Source organism: Carlito syrichta, unplaced genomic scaffold (assembly GCF_000164805.1).
Source record: "Carlito syrichta isolate Samal-C Ts95f unplaced genomic scaffold, Tarsius_syrichta-2.0.1 Scaffold315653, whole genome shotgun sequence".
Lineage (NCBI taxonomy): Eukaryota > Metazoa > Chordata > Mammalia > Primates > Tarsiidae > Carlito > Carlito syrichta.
Window position 1 is genome coordinate 168902 of NW_007259749.1, and position 21742 is coordinate 190643.

Consider the following 21742-nt stretch of genomic DNA (forward strand, 5'->3'; position numbering starts at 1 on the left):
AAATCTCATTTAAATTGTAGAATTTATGTACATTGAATTGCTCATTCTAGCTCTTTGCTATTCTTATACTGTCTGCAAAATCTGTATTGATGTTCCTTCTTTAACTTCTGATATTAATAATTTATGTCATATTTTTTATTAATTTTATTGACTATTTCAAAGAACTAGATTCTGTTATCATGACTTTTTTTAGTGTTGTATTTCAAATTTCATTGTATTTTGTTCTTTGTCATTTTCTTCTTTTTGCTTGTTTTGGCATAAGCTTGTTTTGTTTTGTTTTGTTTTGTTTTGTTTTGTTTTTATTGCATCATAATTGATGATGAGAGTACTGATTTGAGCCAACTATTCTTTTTTAACACAGCAGTTAGGGTTATCTATCTCCCTCTAAGCACTACCCTGGCTGCATCACAAGCATTTTTGGTTGTCTCTTCATTTTCAGTCATTTCAAAGCATTTATGGTTATTTGTGTAAATTTCTATTTGAACCAAGAGTTATAAGAATTATGTGGTTTGATTGAAAAATATCTGGGAATTTTCTAGATACATTTTATTATTGTTTGTTGTTTATTCATTTTGTGGTCCTAGAACACTCTTTGCATGATTTCAATTTGTAAAAATATATTGAGCTTTGCTTTATAGCACATAATATGATCTAACTTGGCAAATGTTTCATGTACACTTGAAAGAAATGTGTACTCTGCTGTTATCAGGTTGTTGATAGTGTTCTCCAGGTCTTATATATCATTATTAAAGTTCTGTCTACTGGTTATATTGGTTACAGAGAGAGAACGCTAAAATCTCCAATTATAATTGTATTTTTCTCCATTTCTTATTTCAGTTTTAATAGTTATGGCTTACTGTATTATATCATTCTTTTGTTAGCTATATGCACATTTAGAGTTTTATGTCTTCTCAGTGAGGTGGTCTTTTTATCTTTATAGTATAACCTCCTATATATCTAGCACCATTACTTCTTCTGGAAATGTGACTACTTGTATATTAATATAGCCACTTGAGCTTTCTTTTACCTAGTGCTTTGTGATATATCTTTGTCTTTCTTTTACTTTTAGCCTATGGATGAGTTGTAAAATAGTTTGTGTCTGCGCTTTTACCCTGTATAATCATCTCTGTTTTTCCATTATTGTGTTTAGGCCATACATTTCATTTGGTATAGTTACTGATGTGGGTGAATCAGAACTCTCTCCCATTATTACTGTCTTTTCCTATTTGTTTCATCTTCTTCACTGTATTTTTTTTCCTTTTTTTGTCTGTTTCTGGATTAACTAAACATTTGCACAACATTAAAGTTATTTACATTTATGATTGTTTACACATTTTTAAATATTTTAAAATGCTGCCCTAAGATTTACAATATAAAACATTAATTGATCTCATTCTAACTCCAAAAAATATTATTTTGCTTTATGTGTAGTAAAAGAATCTTATGATAGTAAGCTTCTAATGCCTCTCTCTCATGTTCTATGCTACTGTTGTTGCTTATTTTACTTTTATATATGTTAGAAATTACAACATATTCCACCGTTTACTTAGGCAGTCAATTATCTGTTAGAGAAAGTTAAAATAAAAACAAATGCAGTTTATATTTATTTTCATTTTAACCACTTCTGGACATAAATATTTACTTTTATAAGTCTAAGTTTCTGTTCAGTATCATACACTATTTGCCAAAAAAAGAGAAAAAACTCTAGTATTTCTTGGAGTATTGATCTGACAGTAATAAATTGTCTCAGATTTTGAATGTTTGAAAAATTTTTTAGTAAATTACTTATTACTATTTTTGCTATGTGTAATATTCTAGGTTGACCTTTTCTTGCAATGCTTTAAAGATATTACTCCATTGTCCTGTATAGTTTTAAACCAGAAGTTTGCTGTCAGTCACATTTCTTCCTTTGTAAGCAAAATGGTTTTTGTTTGTTTGTTTGTTTGTTTTTTGGATGCCTTCAATATTTTTTATCTTTTGTTTTTGACAGTTTGAATATAATGCATTATGTTATGAAGGGTGTGTGAATGTGTCTGTGTGTGTATGCATGTATGTGTATGTGTGTTTTGCAAAGTTATTCATTCCACCTATGCAGAAGACTAGCAACAGGAGTGCATAGCATTTACATCTGAAATATACATGCTGCTTCTCTTCTACATTAGTATAGAGATTTGAGGCAATATAGTCAGAAGTTGAACTGGGTTTTTTTTATTTTGTTTTTGCTGCTGACAGTTTCATTTTAACATATACTTCTGCCTAGGGTGAGAAAGAGGGTTATTTTCAGTGTTCCTGCTACACCCACAACTTTTGACCTTTCCTGTACCCATGTGCCTCAAAGGCCCCTTCTCCCATGTTTGTCAAGTCCTATTTATTACCTGGTGTTTGTTAGCCTGCTGATGGGTGGCAGAAAGATTCTCTGTTGTCTTGGCCCACGGTCAGACTTAAGCAGGCCTATGTCTGGGCACTAAGAAGGAAGCTTTCCCGATGATTCATACCTTCCTTTTCATGGTAGTCAATCTTTGCAGGTTATGTACAGGAGAGAGTTTCCTGCCTGTTCCCCAGTAATAGGAAACCTTTCATGGTATTTATATAAACCTGAAACTCAGAGATATTTCTTGCCTCTTACATATGGCTCAAATGTTGTTTCTTAGCTTGAGAGGAGCCTGGGTAGGGCTTTGTGTCTTTCCCACATTAGCAGCCCCTTTACTCCTCCTTTAAGATTGCACAAAAATACTTCTCTTGAGCTGTAGATAAGTCTATGAAGAAGAGAAAGCAAGAAAATGGAAGTTTTTCTTAGGTCTGTGGCAACCAGGGATTCTACTCTCATGTGTCAGTTCATACTCACCCTCTAGAAGTTTGTGTAAAACATTTTACCAAATTCTTCTTAGTCTCCTATATGGTGCCAGTATCTTTTCCCTCTGTTCTCTGCTCCAGATGAACTTAGGCTCACAATATGGTTCTTTTGGAGAGACACACTTATCTTTAAAGTTTAGGCTCCTTGTGTCTCATCTCTCTGATGAAAGCATGAAAACTTACAATTTTTATAATTAATCTGACTTTCTTTTTTTTATTTTTAAGCTTGCAGTGTAGGGGCAATACTTTTCAACTTTCTACATCCTCAGCAGATGTTCAACTTTGTATTATACATTTTATGTTCCAGATTATTATCTTCTTAAAGGAATTTCATTGTTAGCTTGTATTAATGTAGTTATCACACCATATTTATCCTTTTACTATTTCCTGATTTTAGATATTTTGATATCTTTCTTGTCATTAGGTACTAAACATAAAATTATAAAATGTTAAGATTGTGGAAATAAAATAATGATCTACACAGGTATTTTGTAAGTACTTCATAGAACTTAAAAATAAATAATTTCTTATTAAAATATGACCAGAATAAAGAAAAATAATTTATATTTGTTCTGGATATAGCTTTGAAATTATTGCTAGATATAAAGTCTATTAGTGAACTATCATGAATGTTATAATCATAATTTCTCCAAGATTGAAATCAGGTCTCTGAAGGCACTAAGGGCTCAAAGAAGCATAAAGTACTTAATTAATTGTCTGAAGCCAGTCTTGTTTGTTAGATAACATTGTTTTTCTTGAATCTTTGAGTCATTTTGACTTGAGAAAAATAATACCTCAAGGTATTTGCTTACAAGAAAATGTTTTAACATTTTCTATGTGATAAATATATAGTTATAGAGAAATTATAGTTTAATTCAAAATTGCATATTCTTATGAATTTATCAAATGGATAATAGAAAGTGAGACTTTCCTAACAACATCTTCTAAAATTAGCTTAGTGTTTGAATGTCTTAAAATAGGGATAAGACTCGATATTATTACCTGTAAAATTGATGTTTCATCTAGTATAACAATATGATCTCTTGCAGCTTCAAGATCTCTTTTTTGGGGTTTTGATTGAAATGACACTTACGATAAATTTTTCTGTAATTGCAGGTTTTATATGGGGAGAAATTAAACAGATGTGGGATGGCGGACTTCAAGATTACATCCATGATTGGTGGAATCTAATGGACTTTGTAATGAATTCCTTATATTTAGCAACAATCTCCTTGAAAATTGTAGCATTTGTAAAGGTAACTATTATTTATGTTGTTGGTAAAGCATAAGTTCTGAGTATTAATACTATACTTTAATTGTTATTAATTTTGTTAAGAAAGTTACCTAAGGTTTTATCCATTTGTGATATTTATGATTTTATTGATAGATATGTGAATAAAATAGATAATGCATAATCTCTAGTCACAAACAAGTTTTAATAAACAGAAGTTATCACCCAATTTTCATGCATTTAAATAGAATGATTCTCAAAATTATTCACAATAACTTCTCTAACTTCTAATCCTTTCCACTTCTAATAAAATTCTACCTCAAACACTGTTAAATTACAACTAATAGATAAAATTTCAGAGACAGATCAAAATATTATTTTCAAAGCATAGAAATTATGATTTCAGTTTAAACTAATATAGTTTGATATAATTAGAGCAGAATATAATTTCTTTCTACTCATCCCATTCAGTATGACAGTGCCTGAAATCTCACACACCCATGACTCCCCCAGATTTTGTACATCAATCTTATGCCAACCACACAATTTACGTAAAATATTTTTGTTCTGAAATGACAATTGGAATTATTTTGAACTTTGGGGATTTTTTTTAAATCAAAGGATTATCTTCTCTCCTTCCCTGCCTTTCCTTTTTTTATTTTTATTTTTTTGTTCTTTTCTGTTCCTTTAAAAAAACTGCTTCAGAGTGACTAATGAATTGGCAAAAAAATCATAAAATGTCTAACTGGATGTTATATGAATGATGCATGCAGTCTAATCTGAACTAGAAAATGCTAACATGTAAGTGAACTATTCATTTATATAGTTCTTAAAATAATGGCCTGACATTTATTTGGAAAATATTCATATATGACAGGATCAAAACAATTCAAAGTTGGAAAAGTCATAATTTCCAGTATTTGTTCAATTAAAATATTGTCAGTGCTTACCAAAACACTAGGAGAAAGTAATTTCTATCAATTTTATGGAAAGCAAGCCACATTTTAAAAATAAAAACATAATTTTGCAATTTTATGTACGTGTGCTGAAACTAAAGACCTTGAACAGTTTATTAAGACAGCAGGAGGTACTGTGTTAACAAAAGTAGACTATGCATCTATGTAAGAGTTTGAAAATCTGTTACTAAATGCATAGCTTTCCAATCTCTTCTGTAATGATTCTTACATGTATCTGTAAAGTTGTTTAGACCTCCTTTACTAAAAATTAATACATGTGGGTTTTTTGTGCCCTTCTGCTGTCATGAAATTCTAGAATTATATGATAATAGCAGTTCTCACACTTTTGGGTATGTAAGAATCATGGGAAGGGCTTCCTGAAACACAGATTCCTTTTCTCCAACCACATATTTTACATCAGGAGTACTAGGGGCAAAGCCCAAATTTGCATTTCTACAAACTCCCAGGTGATGCTGATACAGCTGATCTAAAGAAGACACTTTGAAGAGCACTAGGTTTTATAATTCTATTCAACAGTCCAAAGAAGTGTAAAATTGACCCTAAACTTCTCTAATACCTTTCTTTAGACAATATTAAACTAAGATATATCATATTTATATGTATTACATTATATGATGTTACATAGAATGTATTTACTTTTTTCATTATTTATAGGAACTCTGATATGTAGTGGGTACACACATAGATTAATGAATTCTTGTGGATTTTCTTTGAGAGACAAAGTCTGTTTTATTTTGCCTCGAGGCTTTTAGATAGGAGATTTTAATTTCGTTAAAAAGTTGCAAATTGTACATGCAAAAATTCATTTTACTAATAAAACCAAATCATTGTTTTTTATACTACAGGGAAGCTTTATGTTTAAAATTAAACCTATTTACCCCAAGTGATGAAAAAGGATGGAGGAAAGGGGGATCACAGGAAATAGAGTTGTGTACAGCAGCTGCTGCAGATGATAATGACCTACAGAATGTGAACTCTTCAGGAAATAGATCACTTTTTTGTATACTGGTTATAGGAGTCGTGGAATATTCTTTCCAAACAATTGGCATTTAGTACAAAGTGTGAGTTTCAGTTGGGGGTGGGTTACTCAGTGGCATGTACTTTGAAGTAACATTTTGGGGACTCATTTCTTTTCTTCATTATTTACAAATTGGGAGACCGTGAACCTATTTCTTCACATATCTCTGTCTCATTTGTCAATAAGAAAAATAATAATTTTTACTTTATGCTGTTGGAATGAGAAGTAAATGAATTGATGTGCTTAAAGTGCTCATTACAGAGTGAGCACCCATTCATTTTTTTTCTTTTATTCTTACTTTCTCCTTCCTCAAGTCCATGAGTCTACCAGATTTACCTTTTGTAATAATAAATTTACTATGTCTCCTCTTTTGCTTTATTTTAGCTTAAAAAGAGTTTTAGCTCTAGATTCACAATTGCCTTTGTTGCATTCAATCTGTGTGACTTGGGGCAAGTTATTTAATATAGGTGTCAATTTTATTATCTGTAAATTGATTATAATAATCAAAAGAGCACTTACCATGGGGTTCTATGATGCCATGCTGTCTTGTTCACTCATCCTTTCTTATCTTATTTTTGTTGAATCATTCAATCTTTTATGCTAATTTATTATAACTTATAAATTATTATTTTAGAAAAAAGGTGCCTTGTGTGTGCACCTTTCTGGCATAAATAAGACAAACAGCTATAATGTGAATCAAGCAGCTAATTAAATCAATATGCATTTATTGGAGCACACTAGCAAACTAGCTTTTGTTTTGGTTTCTGGGAATGCAAAGATGCCTGAGAGGTAGCCCCTGCATTCAAGTGGCTCACAGGCAGATGAAAAAGAAATGCATATAAATAAGAATCTGACCATGTGGTAAGGTCTGTAACAGGGGCAATTGTAGCATCGAGGAAGAAATTGAACTTTAATAACATAGAAGTATACAAAGAGCTGGACTCAGTGGCTCAGCCTGTAATCCCGAGCTTTGGGAGGCTGAGGTGAGTGGATTGCCTGAGTCCGAGGGTTTGAGACCCGCCTGGGCAATTGGCGAAACCTCATCTCTACAATGCATCAGAAAAATTAGCCGGGTGTGGTGGTGCATGCCTGTAGTTCCAGCTACTTGGAAGTCTGAGGCGGAAGGATCTCCGGAGCTCAGCAGGTTGAGGCTGCAGTGGCTTGGGAGCGGCTACTGCACTCCAGTCTGGGTGACAGACTGGAGACTCCAACTAAAAAAAAAAAAAAAAAGTATACAAAGGACAGAACAAGTGGATATCAATCATGTTCATGAGCATTCATCAAGATTCAAGAGAGCAAAGACACAATGTGCAAGTGTCAAAGTATATAAAGCAGAGTTCAATGTCTATAAGGGATGATCCTGGAAATGGGAACATGAAGTGTATGGGAAGGACTTTCCACTTCTTGCTATAGAACTTAAATTTTGCCCTATAAGTGATAAGTAACCATTTATGGCATTTAAGCAGAAAATGATTCAAGTGATGATCAGTGTCTAAAATAAAGTCGTGGACTTAAGGGACACTGATAAATGATTGGACTTGAGAAAATTTAGAAGGTGCAATCTCTTATGAAATAAGAGTAGATGAAATCATACTAATACTGCTCCCTAGTAAATATTAGATTCGCGTTCTATGCTTCAGGCAGAATCACCAAAGTGTTATAACTAGCATCTCTGCTAGAACTGAATTGATTCTACCTCCTATCCAGGTGTGCCTAAACAGGAACAAAATCCAGTCATGGGTCTTTTTGGCCAAGTCAAGAAACTGGACCAAAAAAACTGTATCATCCTATAAAAATGGATACCTTGTTATAATTGTTCTGTTCAGAAGGAAGACATTTTAGAATATGTCTGTCATAGAGGCCACCTTTGTACCATTTTAGAATATGTCTGTTAGAGGCCACCCTTGTTTAATTGGTCTATTGCATTAGTCAGCTTGTGTCATCACAATAAAGTACCATTGACAGGGTGGCTTTAACAACAGATTTATTTCTCACAGTTCTGGAGGCTGGAAGCTGCCAGCACGACTGGTTTCTGGGCTGTCTTCCTGGGTTATTGACAGTTGCTCTCTCTAAGTGTCCACACATGGCAGAGAAAGAGAATGTGTGCAAGCTTGCCAGTGTCTTTCCTTATAAGAACACAAATCTCAGCATGAAAACCCCACCCTCATGACCTCATCTATGCCTAAGTACTGCCCAAAGGTATCATCCCCAATAACATCACAAAGGGGGCTCCAATGTATTAATCTGGAAAGTAGGGGACATAATCAGTCCATGGCATCTATCTTTTTGCAATGCGCCCACTTGCAGGGAAGGTATTTTTTAAAACACACACAAAACAGACATTTCTAACCAAGGCCATGATTGGATTTGGACTTTAAATCCACACCTGACATGACTATTGCTTATACTATCTGTGTGATTAGGAGTAAATTACTTAATCTATGCATCAAATTTATCTTCTGTAAAACAATAATAATCAAACCTCAGAATGTTTGAATATTAAATCAATAAACATGCAATGTCATACAACAGCACGTAATATAAGCACTCCATAGTTGCTCTTAGTTTTTATATATAATGACATTATATATTCAAAGACAGAACGCAAAATTATATATGACTTTAATATTCTCTTTACATGCAAGGTTTTGCAGTGCTTCCCTGAATACCTTGATTCATTAGCATTTTACAGCCCAAGGACTGTGAATTTTGTTTTTTAATTTGCTCCTAATTCTCAAGAGGAAGGTTTGTCAATCATTCTCAATTTTCACTATGTATGAATTATTAGTTAATCTGGAGCTTGCTGATACCTGGGGGCACAATTATAAAGTGTCATTTCAGCTTCATCAGGGCTAGTTTATTCCTAAATATTACCCAACTCCTTTTCTATATGTAGAACTTGTCTCTTTTATTTGTTATCAATCCATCTGGCAGAAATTATTAAATTTCTATACTCTTTTTCTCCGTGTAATTAAATGATATTTTCAAAAATCAGCATTGTTATGAATAAAAACATTTGTTTAAGCAGTCATAATGATTTTTATAGCTCTATCCTTCTAAATATTTCTAACTTTGTGTCTCATTCTTCTTTTCTATTATCATCTGGAAAGGGAGTAAATATTGCCATTTCCATTTTAGAAATAATGTAACTACTACTCCCAAAACTATGGGATTTTCTATGATATTCTTCAGTTTTATAGCAGAAAGCTATAAATATTTGAATCTTACTTGCTTAATCTAGATATGTGTACTAGAGGAGAAAATCATAGGCCTTCCTGATATAAATGCCTGATGTTTTCAGTCTTTAACCACTTAATTATCTTAAAAAATTGTAGAAAAGAAAATACTTTTTACCTTGTACAACACATATCAAAACCAATATATTTTTTTCTCTTATATGGAAAATATTCCTTTTTTACTCTTGTATGGAAAATATTCCTTTTTTACTTCAATTTAATTTTTACTATTTTTTATTGATTACTTGACTTTCACAATATGTAACAGAGACTATAGAGGATATAAATATGAACTAACATTTACTTTTCTCATTCAAGAAACTTCTGATCCAATATTATGATTTAACTCATTTTCTCTCTTCACACTTCTCTTAAGGTTTTCATGACTTAGTTCCAACTTCCTCTCAAACTCATATCACTATTTCTAAACCCTCTGTGTTTCAGCTATGTCAAGATACTCATATGTCTAAAAATGATCCACCTTTTATAACCACTATGTCTTTGAATATGTCTCTAATTTTTCTCCCTAAAGTGCTCTTGGAGCTCTTACCATGTATAAAGTACTCTACTGGATGTCCAGCACCTAAAAATGCCTTAGACAAAGCTGCCTGCATGAAAAACAGACAAGTCATCCAAGGGTAAATATTCTATTATATAGGTCTGCAAAAGGAGCAGTTCTCTTAAAAAGGAATCTGATTAGAAATAAAGGCTTGGAGCAAAACCATATGGTGGTAGGAATAGACTGAAAACTAATTCTTGAGAAAGAGAGGGAAACAGAAATTGATTCTAAATTGTATTCTAAACCAAAATGTTTAGAATAGCTCCTAATTTCTCCCTTAAGGATGATTCCTACACTGTGGTGCTACTAGCTCAGGTCAGCAGGATCCTACTGTCCTCATTTGCAGTCACAATACTTCTCAAAGGACAGATTAGCATTATTTGATTAATGTCTGTTTTCACCATATTTTAAGACCATATGACATCTTGATCACCACTGTGAACCCTGAAGATAGTGCCTGACACAGAGTAGGCACTCAATGTAATTCCGGTTAAGATTTAATTTCTAATAATAGTTTTGAAATGTACTTAATGATTGAAAAATTGCAATTATTCTTTAAAAATTCAACAAGCACTATAATTTGAATTTTAAAAATCACTTGGCAGAGAAGGTGAATATATTTAAAAACTGAAGAAAATGTATTTGTAAAGGACAGGAGAAACAATTTTTAAGCAAAACTTACAAAAGAAATCTTTTGTAAAATAATTATTCAATGTTTATATCTCTATTTATTCCTGACAGTAAATGAGGTTTTTTGGATCAGAGAACAGATAAATTATTTACTTACATAGCAATCTTAGCATTAGTTACCCACTCCTCAATCCCCAGTAGGGACCATTATGAGAGCCAGCTGCACCCTGTGCATACAGGGGCTTGTACCACAGGAGATAAACTCGGAAATTATGAATCTCAAAACGTCTATATTGCAGCAAGCCAGCTGCCTGTCTTTCCCAGGAGAAGAAAAGAGAAAGACCTTAACTTTTTAAAGTAAATAAGTTCTCTCTGGGGAGGGAAAGGTCCCTAGGTTTATTATTCTGAGAATGTAAGCAGATGGCTCCAGAGGCGATGTTTCTAAATCTATCAGACGGTCTCTTATCTTTAACTTCCAAGGTTTGTTTGTCATTCAAACATCCTTTAACCCAGACACTGGCAATGTTTTGCTCAGAAAGCCTTGACCTTGTATAAAGTGAACATATTCATGTAGCATTGTTTCCCAACAGTTACTAGAAGTGCTAGACTCCGAAGTCAACTTGAATAATCATTCTGGGGTAGAATCTGTAAAATGGAAAACCTTCCTCACATGATTTTTAGAGTCTCAGCTGAGATAATTCACTACAAGAAGGCCTCTTTTCACAGTAGACTCATTATAGTGCTGAACTCAGTCACAATGTCATGATGGATTCTACATCCAACTTCCCTGAATGTGGAACTTGAAGCAAGGCTCCACATCTCCCCTAGATCTGAAAACTTCTAAAAGCTTTGACAACATATAATCTCTATGTACTCCTAGACCCAGAAGCACCAGACAAAATTAATCACTTCCTTTTCTCTATTACCACAGCACCTTGTGTTAATCTCATAGAGCATTTTTATTACAATTAGTTGTGCCTGTGCCTCTATGAACCATAAATATTTGACAAGACAAAATATTTCTTCAGCCCCCATGATATGCAGGGCATTGTGCTAAATGTTGTAATAAGTTACAAAATCTTAAGAAAACTTTTTGTTTCATTTCTTGTGCATTTTGAAATATAGTCTTCAGTTATATTAGGTACAAAAGAGAAATATAATTAGCTTCCTACATAGGCAGGTTGTTTTCTACTTAAAGGTGTGTGTCTTCTAAGAGAGAATTAAGGAAAGGAAGGAGAATGTGATCTCAGTCTTTGAAGGGAAAGGTGGTATCATACGTAGGGAAGCTAAGAAGAGAGAATTAAGTAGTGTTTGGGATCCCAAAGTTTTACACTGATACTTGTTCTAATGAATGAGAAAAACATGTTAACTTTTATTTTCTGCATCTTCAATAATTACCACTTATATGCTGAAGCTATGCGTGGGAATGTTCAAGAACATTTATCAAGATTTAAAAATAGAAAATAATTTTCTGCTAGTTCAAGCTTGATTGTTTTAAACTGTCAGTCAAGCAAGAGTCTGAGTGTTGAATAAGATTAGGGCTTGTGATGCATTTTCTCCTCAGGGAGATTAAAAATATGTTATCAGTTAGTTTCAAGGAGAATTAATTGATTAACATTTGTAGAGCTCTTTGGCATCAAATGTACTAAAAAAGAATGAAAATATTCTAATGGGAAGCATACAGAAGTAGATTTCTTTTTTCTTACATGATCATTGGGAAAAGGTCCAATTGTCTAGACATATTTTTCAGTGATGTGTGTGATGACAAGTATTCGATTTGTTGTTCAGTTTTAATACAGGATTAATTACCGGTTTCATACTGCAATATTTCAAAGAGCATATTTGATCTCTTTTTAAAAAGGATAGAAATTGACCTCAGTAGCACAAGTGATAAAGGCTTAACAACAGGATAATTCAAAGCTGACGTATTAATAAATTCACTTACTTTTAAAATAATTGCTGGTCAAAGTTTAAAGTAGCAAATATTTTTCTCAAATTGTATATTTTATTTAATTAAGAAATTTTCAGATAAATATTACATTTTCTACATATTAATATAAAAATCAGCAATTCAGTGATTGCCAAGATAATTTCTAAGTTAGATTGTTTTTATATCTAGAATATACCAGATAGAAAGCAATGATGGTTATACCCATATCGGTCACTGCTATTTCCATAGCAACAGACAACTACTTCCACTCATTCATATGTAATTTGTATCCTACATACATTTTTCTAGGATTGCAAAGTGTGTCAAATCTTATAATTAAGGCCATTGATTATTTTGTTCAAAATTTAGTAGCCTTTCTTTATAATGTAGTTTTATTTGCTGTCACATTATTGCTATCTTTTCCCTATAAAAAAATCAGATGGGGTTTATTTTTCCAGACATAACGTTTTCCTTTTCTTTTTACAAGTCTATTAGAAAATTTAAAGACAGATGTAATTAACATATTAACAAATACTACAATTGACAAGAACAGACCTGCAAGGGCATTTGATAAAAACCTATAAATTATAATTTAATGAGCCTTTATTTTGTGTAGATTAATATTGCTAGCACCATCATAGAGGACATCATCTTTCTGACAATAGGTCACTGCACTGGATCGACCTGAAATCGCAGCCTGTGTCCGAATTTGACATATTCATATGTATGGGTTTGTTTTACTTTCCCTTTGTTTCTGTTTTCTCCAGTATAGTGCCCTTAATCCACGAGAATCTTGGGATATGTGGCATCCCACTCTGGTGGCAGAGGCTTTATTTGCTATTGCAAACATCTTCAGTTCCCTGCGTTTGATCTCACTATTTACTGCAAATTCTCACCTGGGACCTCTGCAAATATCTCTGGGAAGAATGCTCCTGGACATTTTGAAGTTTTTATTCATATACTGCCTTGTGTTGCTAGCATTTGCAAATGGCCTAAATCAATTGTACTTCTATTATGAAGAAACAAAAGGGTTAAGCTGCAAAGGAATACGATGTGAAAAGCAGAATAATGCATTTTCAACGTAAGTCGAATAAACATTTCTATTGGTACTGTTGTGCAGCATTTAGAGTGTACTAAATGATGAAAAATCCATGGCAAATGATTGAAAAGAAAATGAGGAATTAAAATTCTACTTAATTCAGAAAACAGAATTAGCATGGGTTTGAATGGAAATTAATCCTTCTGAAGAAAAAAAAAATACCTGGCATATTTATTTAAATTTAGTAAAATCATATTTTCTTTTAAGCGACCTTATAAAAAAGCTATATACTATTTTTAAAATGTGGAATTTTAAAAATGTTACATGTGTACTATTGGAAGCTCACAAGTACATTAAAAATAGAGCATTAAGTATATTAAAAAATAGATGTAAAATCAATCAAGTTAGAAAGTCTAAGTACTTTTCCATTTTTTCTCATGTATTCTGGGTTTCTTCACATGACTCTTTCATTATCTAGTTCCCTATACAAAAATTTAAGCATATTAAAATAACACAAAATGGAAAAACAATGCTAAAAGCCATTATTATTATTCATGCAAAACTCTCGGTGCCCTTACACACGGATGAGCAATAGCCAAAGTCTATTGTCAACCTTCAGTGATTCTCATAATCAAGTTTGCTGACAGCACAGGTTCATGAGCAACGCGTTTGATACTCACACAGCTCTCATGGAATATTCCTCTACATATCTGTGCTCATTTCCTTCCTGCTGTGACAGACAGCTAATTAGTCAGTGAATTAAGAAGCTAGGTGATATTCCTCTAAATATTAACTACATGTGAATACACAGTCATTTTGTAGGTGACTTTGAAAAGTCAGACCTTATTTGTGGGCCACCATAGAATTGTGTGCAATATAAGAAAGGAGTGTACTTTTTCAAATGGGAAGACATTAATTATATAACCTAAAAGAAATCATTTATAGTTAAATGCTCTTGTTGGTTTAATTCCACATGTTTTCTCTTTAACCTCAATATTTAAAACTCCCTTTTCATCAGTCAACATCTGTTCATTTACACATAAAATTGAAATCTCAACCTTAGATATGACAATTTTTTTCAGAAATAGATCTGATACTAACCATGGATCACAAACACAAAATCATCCCAGCTTCCCCTGGTTATTTCATTCCTTGTCCATAGCTCTTTCTTGATTCTTCTTTTCCTGAACTGCAGTTCTTCAGCCTGATCAACTTTGACTCAGCCTTGACATCTCCCCACTGCCTTCTTTTGACCCTGTGCAGGAGAGATTCAATTAAACTTCTTGCAGAAACACCCTCACAACTAGCATGGCTTTGGGTGGCATCTCAATTTTGATATCTGAGCTTATCTTTCCTCCCTCATTTGTGATCCTTGATTTGCTCTGATAAGAAGAACTTGGACTAGAGATTTACAATGGACAGATTCTACCAATCTCCTGCTTCATAAAGGACAGCTTGAACCTCCTGAAGCTGGCAGGCATCCTAGCTTTCTGATGGAGAATGTTTTTGCATGTTCTATCTTTCACAACTTCCTTGTTACTATATAGTGCATTCTCTGGTGCAAATGCCAAAAACACCCCATCTATGTTGCCATAGCCTTCTGATTCCCTGCTTTGTCTTCCAGAAAGAACTTCCTTCTACACAAAACCTAGAACTGCATTACTGCCAGGTCAGCCGTACTTTCAGGGAAAAGCTCTGTTTCTAGACCCACTTCTCACCTATCTGATTCCTCTGCAATCAACAAGGTTACACCTAATCCTGTCCTGATTTATGCTTGCCGAAACTCACCCCATCTATGTCTGGTTCCATATTCTTCTGATTCCCTACTTTGAACATCCTTCCACACAACACTTGGAACACTGTACTGCCAGATTCTCTATACTTCAGAGAGAAGCTGATTTCTAGACCCAGCTCTTCTCACCTATCTGATTCTTCCGCAGTCAACAAGGTTGTACCTAATACTGATTTATGATCCCCTAAAATTTCTAGGAATCCCCTTTCCCTTATTCATTTCTTGGTAAATAATTACATTAAAAAATTAATTATGACATCAATCCAAGAATATTATGGCTAGACAAGTCGAGTGTTAAATACTTAGCATATTTGGGAGACCAAAGTGAGGGGATTACTAAGCCCAGGGATTCGAGATCAACCTGGGAAACTTGGCGAGACATCATCTCTACAATAACTCAAAAAATTAGCCAGGTGTGGTAGTGCATGCCTGTAGTTCCAGCTACTTGGACGGCTGAGGTGGAAGGATTGCCTGAGTCCAGCAGGTCGACGCTGGGGTGGCCATAAGTGTGTCACTGTACTCTAGCCTGGACGACAGAATGAGATTTCAACTTAAAAAAAAAACCAAAAAAACAAACAAGCAAATAGAAATACCTGGCATAAATTGTATTCCAAAAGCAACTATATTGGATTATTGAAATTATATTTTATTTTATCTATACCAATGGTTTCATCTATTACCATGAAAAGCAACAGATAATTACATATCTCTACATTTTATAGGCCCAAATCAACCCAAATCAATTAGTTGTTCCACCTGCTTTATTTTTTCCAGGTAATGGAATATAAATCTGAATGAAAACAATTATTTTTCCTTAAAAATATTCAAAAACTGAAAAATATATCATAATCCTGAGTATTATTAAGCAAAATGTACTTTATGTCATAAGTCACCTGTCCCTTGATGTTTCTGTTTCAGCATAATGAATGTCAGTCATTCTCACAAGATATACAGTGATACCCTTGGGGCTCCTGCTCTTTGTCTTATTTCTGTGCTTTTGTTGGTCTTCAACTTTCTTTTTTTATTTATAATACTCTTTATTCAATTAAAGAATTTGCCTTCTTTGTGTACACTGGAATGTTATATCCCCTATGTATTTTACAGGGTTACAAAATGACTCTCATTTTAAAAGTAACCTCAGAAAAAAAAATTTTGTGAAATTAAATATGACTTTTTAAAAATCATATGGACAAGAACTTTAAAAAAAAAAGCTGTATTAATGATTTGTGTGTCTTCCATAAATATCAGGCTTTTTTTTTTTAAACTACCCACCATTTGAAAAATCTTATTCCATGTAATGATTAATAAGCATAGGCCAAGCTTGGTGGCTCAGCCTGTAATCCCAGCACTTTGGGAGGCTGAGGCAAATGAATTGCCTGAGTCTGCAGGTTCAAGCCCAGCCCTGGCAACTTGGCAAGACCTCATCTCTACAATAAATAAAAGATCAGGCAGACATGGTAGTATGCACCTATAGTTCTGGCTACTAGGAAGGTTGAGGCAGGAGGATTGCCTGAGCCCAGCAGGTTGACACTGGGGTGGCCGTGAGCGTGATGCTGCACTCCAACCTGGGCAACAGAGTGAGATCCCAACTCAAAAAGCAGAACAAAACAAAATAAAAATTCATGCAAAGTACCCAACACAGTACCTGTCATATAATGTCACTAAAAATGTTAGCTACTCTGTTACTACCATCGTCTTGATTGATAGTAGCAGGGTATCATCTCTCACATATCTCTCCCTCTATTATTCCTTCCATTCAAGGTACAAACATATGTTGAAACTGAACCCAGTGTCTCCCATTAGCTACTACTCCTGTCTCTCTTTTTCTTTTCATCCAAGCAACCCTAAAAGAATTTTATACAAGATACTTTATTTTCTAACTTCTCCTACATTCTTCATTCAATTGCAGTTTGGCTTCTGCTTCTGTCATTCCAATAAAACTACTACAGAAAACATCATCTAGTACCTCCTTATCACCACTACCAGAAGACGTTTATCTGTTTACATCTTACTTAATGTGTCTGCTTCATTTCACCCTGCTTAATGCTTTCATTTTTTGAAATGTTATTCTCCTTTAATATCTATGTTACTATTTTTTTTCACTTCAACTCTTACTTCTTTAAACTTTCTTACTTCACTCTGATAATTTATTTTAATTGCTGTTTTTTAATAGTGTTCTGCCTTAGCATACCAACCTCAGGCCTTCATAGTGGTACCCCTGCAAAATCTCATCTATGTTTGTGGATTTAGCCCTATGAGTTAACAAGAAGACTTCCATATTTATATCACTAGTACAGATTTCACTCCAAATTTCACAGTATATACAACTATTGTATACCTCTCCATATGTATCTTCTAAAGACAAATTTAACCAAAGAGAACTCATCAAAGTCTCTCTCAAAACATATTCTTTCTTCTCCTCAATTCCCTTTCTTAGTCAATGCTACCACAATCCACTTGTATACTTAAATCAAAAAATTTTGTTTGATACTAGATCTTTCTCCCTCCCCCATTTCTTCCACATGTAGTCAGTCAATAAATGTCTATCCTTGTTGTTTATTATTTTGACATTATCTTCCCTTGCTTACCTCTCATGCATAAATTTAAGTACCCTCTCTCCTGGGGTCTACTTCTTTCATTTATCTTCCATCCTGCTTCCTGAAGGATCTTTCTAAACCAATGTCTCAAGCTCATCTGTTTAAAGTACCCAAATAATTTCCAATTCCTTACAGGATGCAGTCGTATTTCTTAACTTGACATACTGGATTCTTCAGTGATCTTTCTCTTGCCTGTTGTCTTTTTTTCATTTATGTTGCAACAACAACAACAAAAAGAACACTCAGGTTGGATAATTTATAAAGAAAGGAGGTTTATTTGGCTCTTGGTTCTGCAGGCTGTACCAGAATAATGGCATCAGCATCTGCTTCTGATGGAAGCCTCAGGAAGATTTTATTTAGAGCAGAAAGCAAAGGAGAACAGACATCACATGGAGAGAAAGGAAGGAAGGAAGGAAGGAAGGAAGGAAGGAAGGAAGGAAGGAAGGAAGGAAGGAAGGAAGGAAGGAAGGAAGAGAGCGAGGTGCCAGCCTCTTTTCAATAACAGAACTAATAGATAGGAATAGAAACTGATAAAGCAATTCCCATTACAGTGAGAAAGCACCAAGAAATTCATGAGGAATCTGCCCCACGACCAAACACATCCCACTAGACCCCACCTCCAACATTGGGTATCAGATTGAGATTTGGAGGCAGCAACTATCCAAACTATAATACCTCCTTTTCTGGTCTTATCTTTCTCAATTCCCCAACAATACTTTACTCTCCAACATTTCCTAATGGATTAAAAATCTCTACATATGTTATTTTCTTCTCTCACCCCAGAATATTCTTGTTCTGCCCTCTCATTTGACAAAATTTTATTTTATTTTTTGAATCCTACTCAGATATACTCTTTCCAGGATGCCTTTCCTGGTCCCCTATCTAACTGTGAACTCCCATGTTTTCTATGTCTCTTCATGTATTTTCCCACAGCAAACGAATACTTCCCCTGCTGTTTTCCAGGTTGTTTCCTCATTACATGTCACTAAAAGATACCAAATGTTTAGTTGCTGAAATTATGCTACATACAAATGTAAGCTAACAATCCCCGGTAAGGTACTTTCCTATGAAGAGAAAGGCACAGGCTTTGTGAGAAGTATTGTCTGGTTAAGCAAAGCCCTTTTAGATTTGTTGGAGCTATATACCTAATAGTTGGAGCTGGCCAATTGGGATGATACTTTATCTGTTTTACTATGCTATTTTTTGCTTATAAACGAAAGATATTTTTTCATATAAACTAAAGATAAGATACTCAGATAGGTTTTGTACTCATTTGTGTTTGCTCATTTTAGTTTCATGGGACAGAGGAAAACTCAGCTGTGGAATACATCACATTTTTTACTTGTTCAGTAGTTCTAGTTGTAGATATATAACCAGAGAAAACTATTTTTATAAAGTAGCTTTTAAAAATATGTTCAAAGGGTAACAGACAAAATATTATGTTTAGGATGGCACATCTCAACCAACCCATAAAAATGGTCAGGATTTAGTCTTCAACCCAAGTTTTGTGTGTCACTTAATTAAGTTGTGACATTATCTTGGGAATTTTTCTGTTCTCATCTCATGACAGAACACGGAAAATATTAGTCACCTAAAGGCATTTTGAGCTGTGATATAATTAATTATCCTTAAATTTATAAGCAAAGGTGGTCTCTATAGAGTTAGGAAATACTAATGATCAAAACATTTGTGGCTTTGAAATGTTAACCTAGATTGATTTTTTTTTATCCATCTAATAAAAAAATTCATTTAGAAATGCCTTAATACCAGGGTATTAACTCATCTGAGAAGCAAATATATTTTGATTAAGTAGAATTATTCTATAAATCTCACTACTGATTCATCCCACTGAAAGAAAAACAGTAAAAGAAGGAAATAATAAGAGTTATAGTTAATCACAAAATATCATTTTATTTTGAATTTTCTCCGTTTTAAGTTTTAATTTTAAGATGATAAATATTTTGCCAAAAGATTTACTAATGTTCACTAAAATTTAGAAGCTTTTATGTAGACAGAAGCAAATATAAACTTTTCAATCATAACAACCCATTTATTCTGCATCACTGTTTTTATTTATGGGATTTGTTATGGGATTTGTGTGGTTACATTTTACATAATTTATAGCTATTTAACTTGTAACTTTCTCTAAACTGCTGTTCACGATAGGGAAAAACCAAATGAATTATATGTGTATATTCACAGTGAGAATACACACTATTTGGAAAGAAAGGATACAATTATTTCACATTAAATCCAAAAGACACTATCATTCATTTTAGAAACCATCCTTAAAGTTACTAAAAATAAGGACTTCATAACCACGGACCAAATGTACTTTTTCCTGAGAAATTTTCAAAGAATAACTTCTAGTGGTCTTTGTCTAAGGCCAATGAATTGACTCAATTCTCCCTAATATTGTTGCAATCAGACATCTGGATTGCCCTTTAAGAATACATAATCACCTCTTCACATAACGTGCAACATTTTCTTGAGGAATCAGTCTGACTAAAGTTGATCAGATCAACACCTTTCCTACTTTATAATAAGCTATTGTTCAATCATTTAACAGCCCTAGAAAAATAAGCAAATAATTGAATTCTATATCTTAAAATTAGTTGTTTAAGTAAAAATATGAAATAGTTTACTTTCTTATAAGTTGGGGAAAATAACTTTTGAATGACAATTAAGGCATGTTTAGTGAGATTCTTCTGGTTATATGGAACTCATGACATTTCAAGTCACAGGCATTTTCTTGTAAGAATCAGGCACAACATTACAACTTTTTTATCCTCTGAGCAAGGGTTGATCTTAGCAAGGGCAGAACCTAGAGCAAGCCCTAACTTCAAGTGAACACATGGATATACTGCTGGGCCATGGAATTTTCACTCTGTGTATCAGCATTAAGGTGATTCATTCATTCCATATGTATTCTGAGTTTACTTTTTACCTGATTTATTCATCTTCAGTTTTCTGCTTCTTCATTTATGTAGTTCAAACCTTTGAAATCTCATAATTCCATTTACTCTATGTCATAACCCCTGATATCTTAGCCTTGTTGGACAACTACCTCATTATCTTTATATTTCTATAGTAAACTCTTCTAGAGAGGAAATCTGATCATTTTCACCTTAGGCCATGCCATAGGCTATTAGCCTTATATGAATTCTTTCTCATTGGGTCACCTGATCATGACTGACCTAACCCACTGTGGCAATGAGGGAACAGTTCCAGAATCTGACAAAGAAACACATTTTCATAAAAGAGTATTCAGGGAACAATGTCACTGGGACTGAGAGTTGCCAGAAACTATAAGTGACTTGGTGCTGCAACACGATTCCAATCTATGCTAATATCCCTACATACTGAAATCCTACCTCCTTAGTCACCATGCCAGGTATGAGAAGGTTTTTGGTTTTTGTTCTTAAAATTTTAATATAGTTTTATTTGAATCATTTATCAAGGAGTATAAGCATTCTATCATTTTTTAAATATTTTATTAACTCATTATAAGGGTCCTATTGGAATAAACAATTCACCCTTTGGGTTCAGATGCTCTTCAGTTTATTTCATTTCTTGGAGTAAATTAGGGATACTTTGTTTTCAGTAAAATCATCAGCGTTTATTCATTGGCTAGAATAAATTAAATACTCCTTGAAATACAAAAAAAAGTCACATTTTATTATATGAGCATTCTGAGACTCTTGGCCATCTCATAGGAAGCACTAAGCACTAAGTGCAATAAGTGAAATCATCATTATAAATTTTTACATTTAAAACTAAATTGCACTTAGTGCTTCCTATAAGATGGCCAAGAGTCTCCATATTGAGTGACCTCTCACAGAAACAAAGATCCGAGTATCACATGTTCTCACTCATATAA

The 21742-nt window shown here is 33.5% G+C and overlaps 1 protein-coding gene across 7 annotated transcripts in view; it reads left to right on the top strand.

Annotated features, from left to right (window-relative positions):
* Window positions 1-21742, top strand: part of TRPC4 (transient receptor potential cation channel subfamily C member 4) — a 174607-nt gene that overhangs the window by 134075 nt on the left and 18790 nt on the right. For all 7 annotated transcript variants that reach the window (XM_008073127.1, XM_008073129.1, XM_008073125.1 and 4 more), the window contains 2 exons: window positions 3970-4109; window positions 13202-13515. In XM_008073127.1, the coding sequence (XP_008071318.1) occupies window positions 3970-4109; window positions 13202-13515 (454 nt within the window). The remainder of the gene's footprint in view (window positions 1-3969; window positions 4110-13201; window positions 13516-21742) is intronic.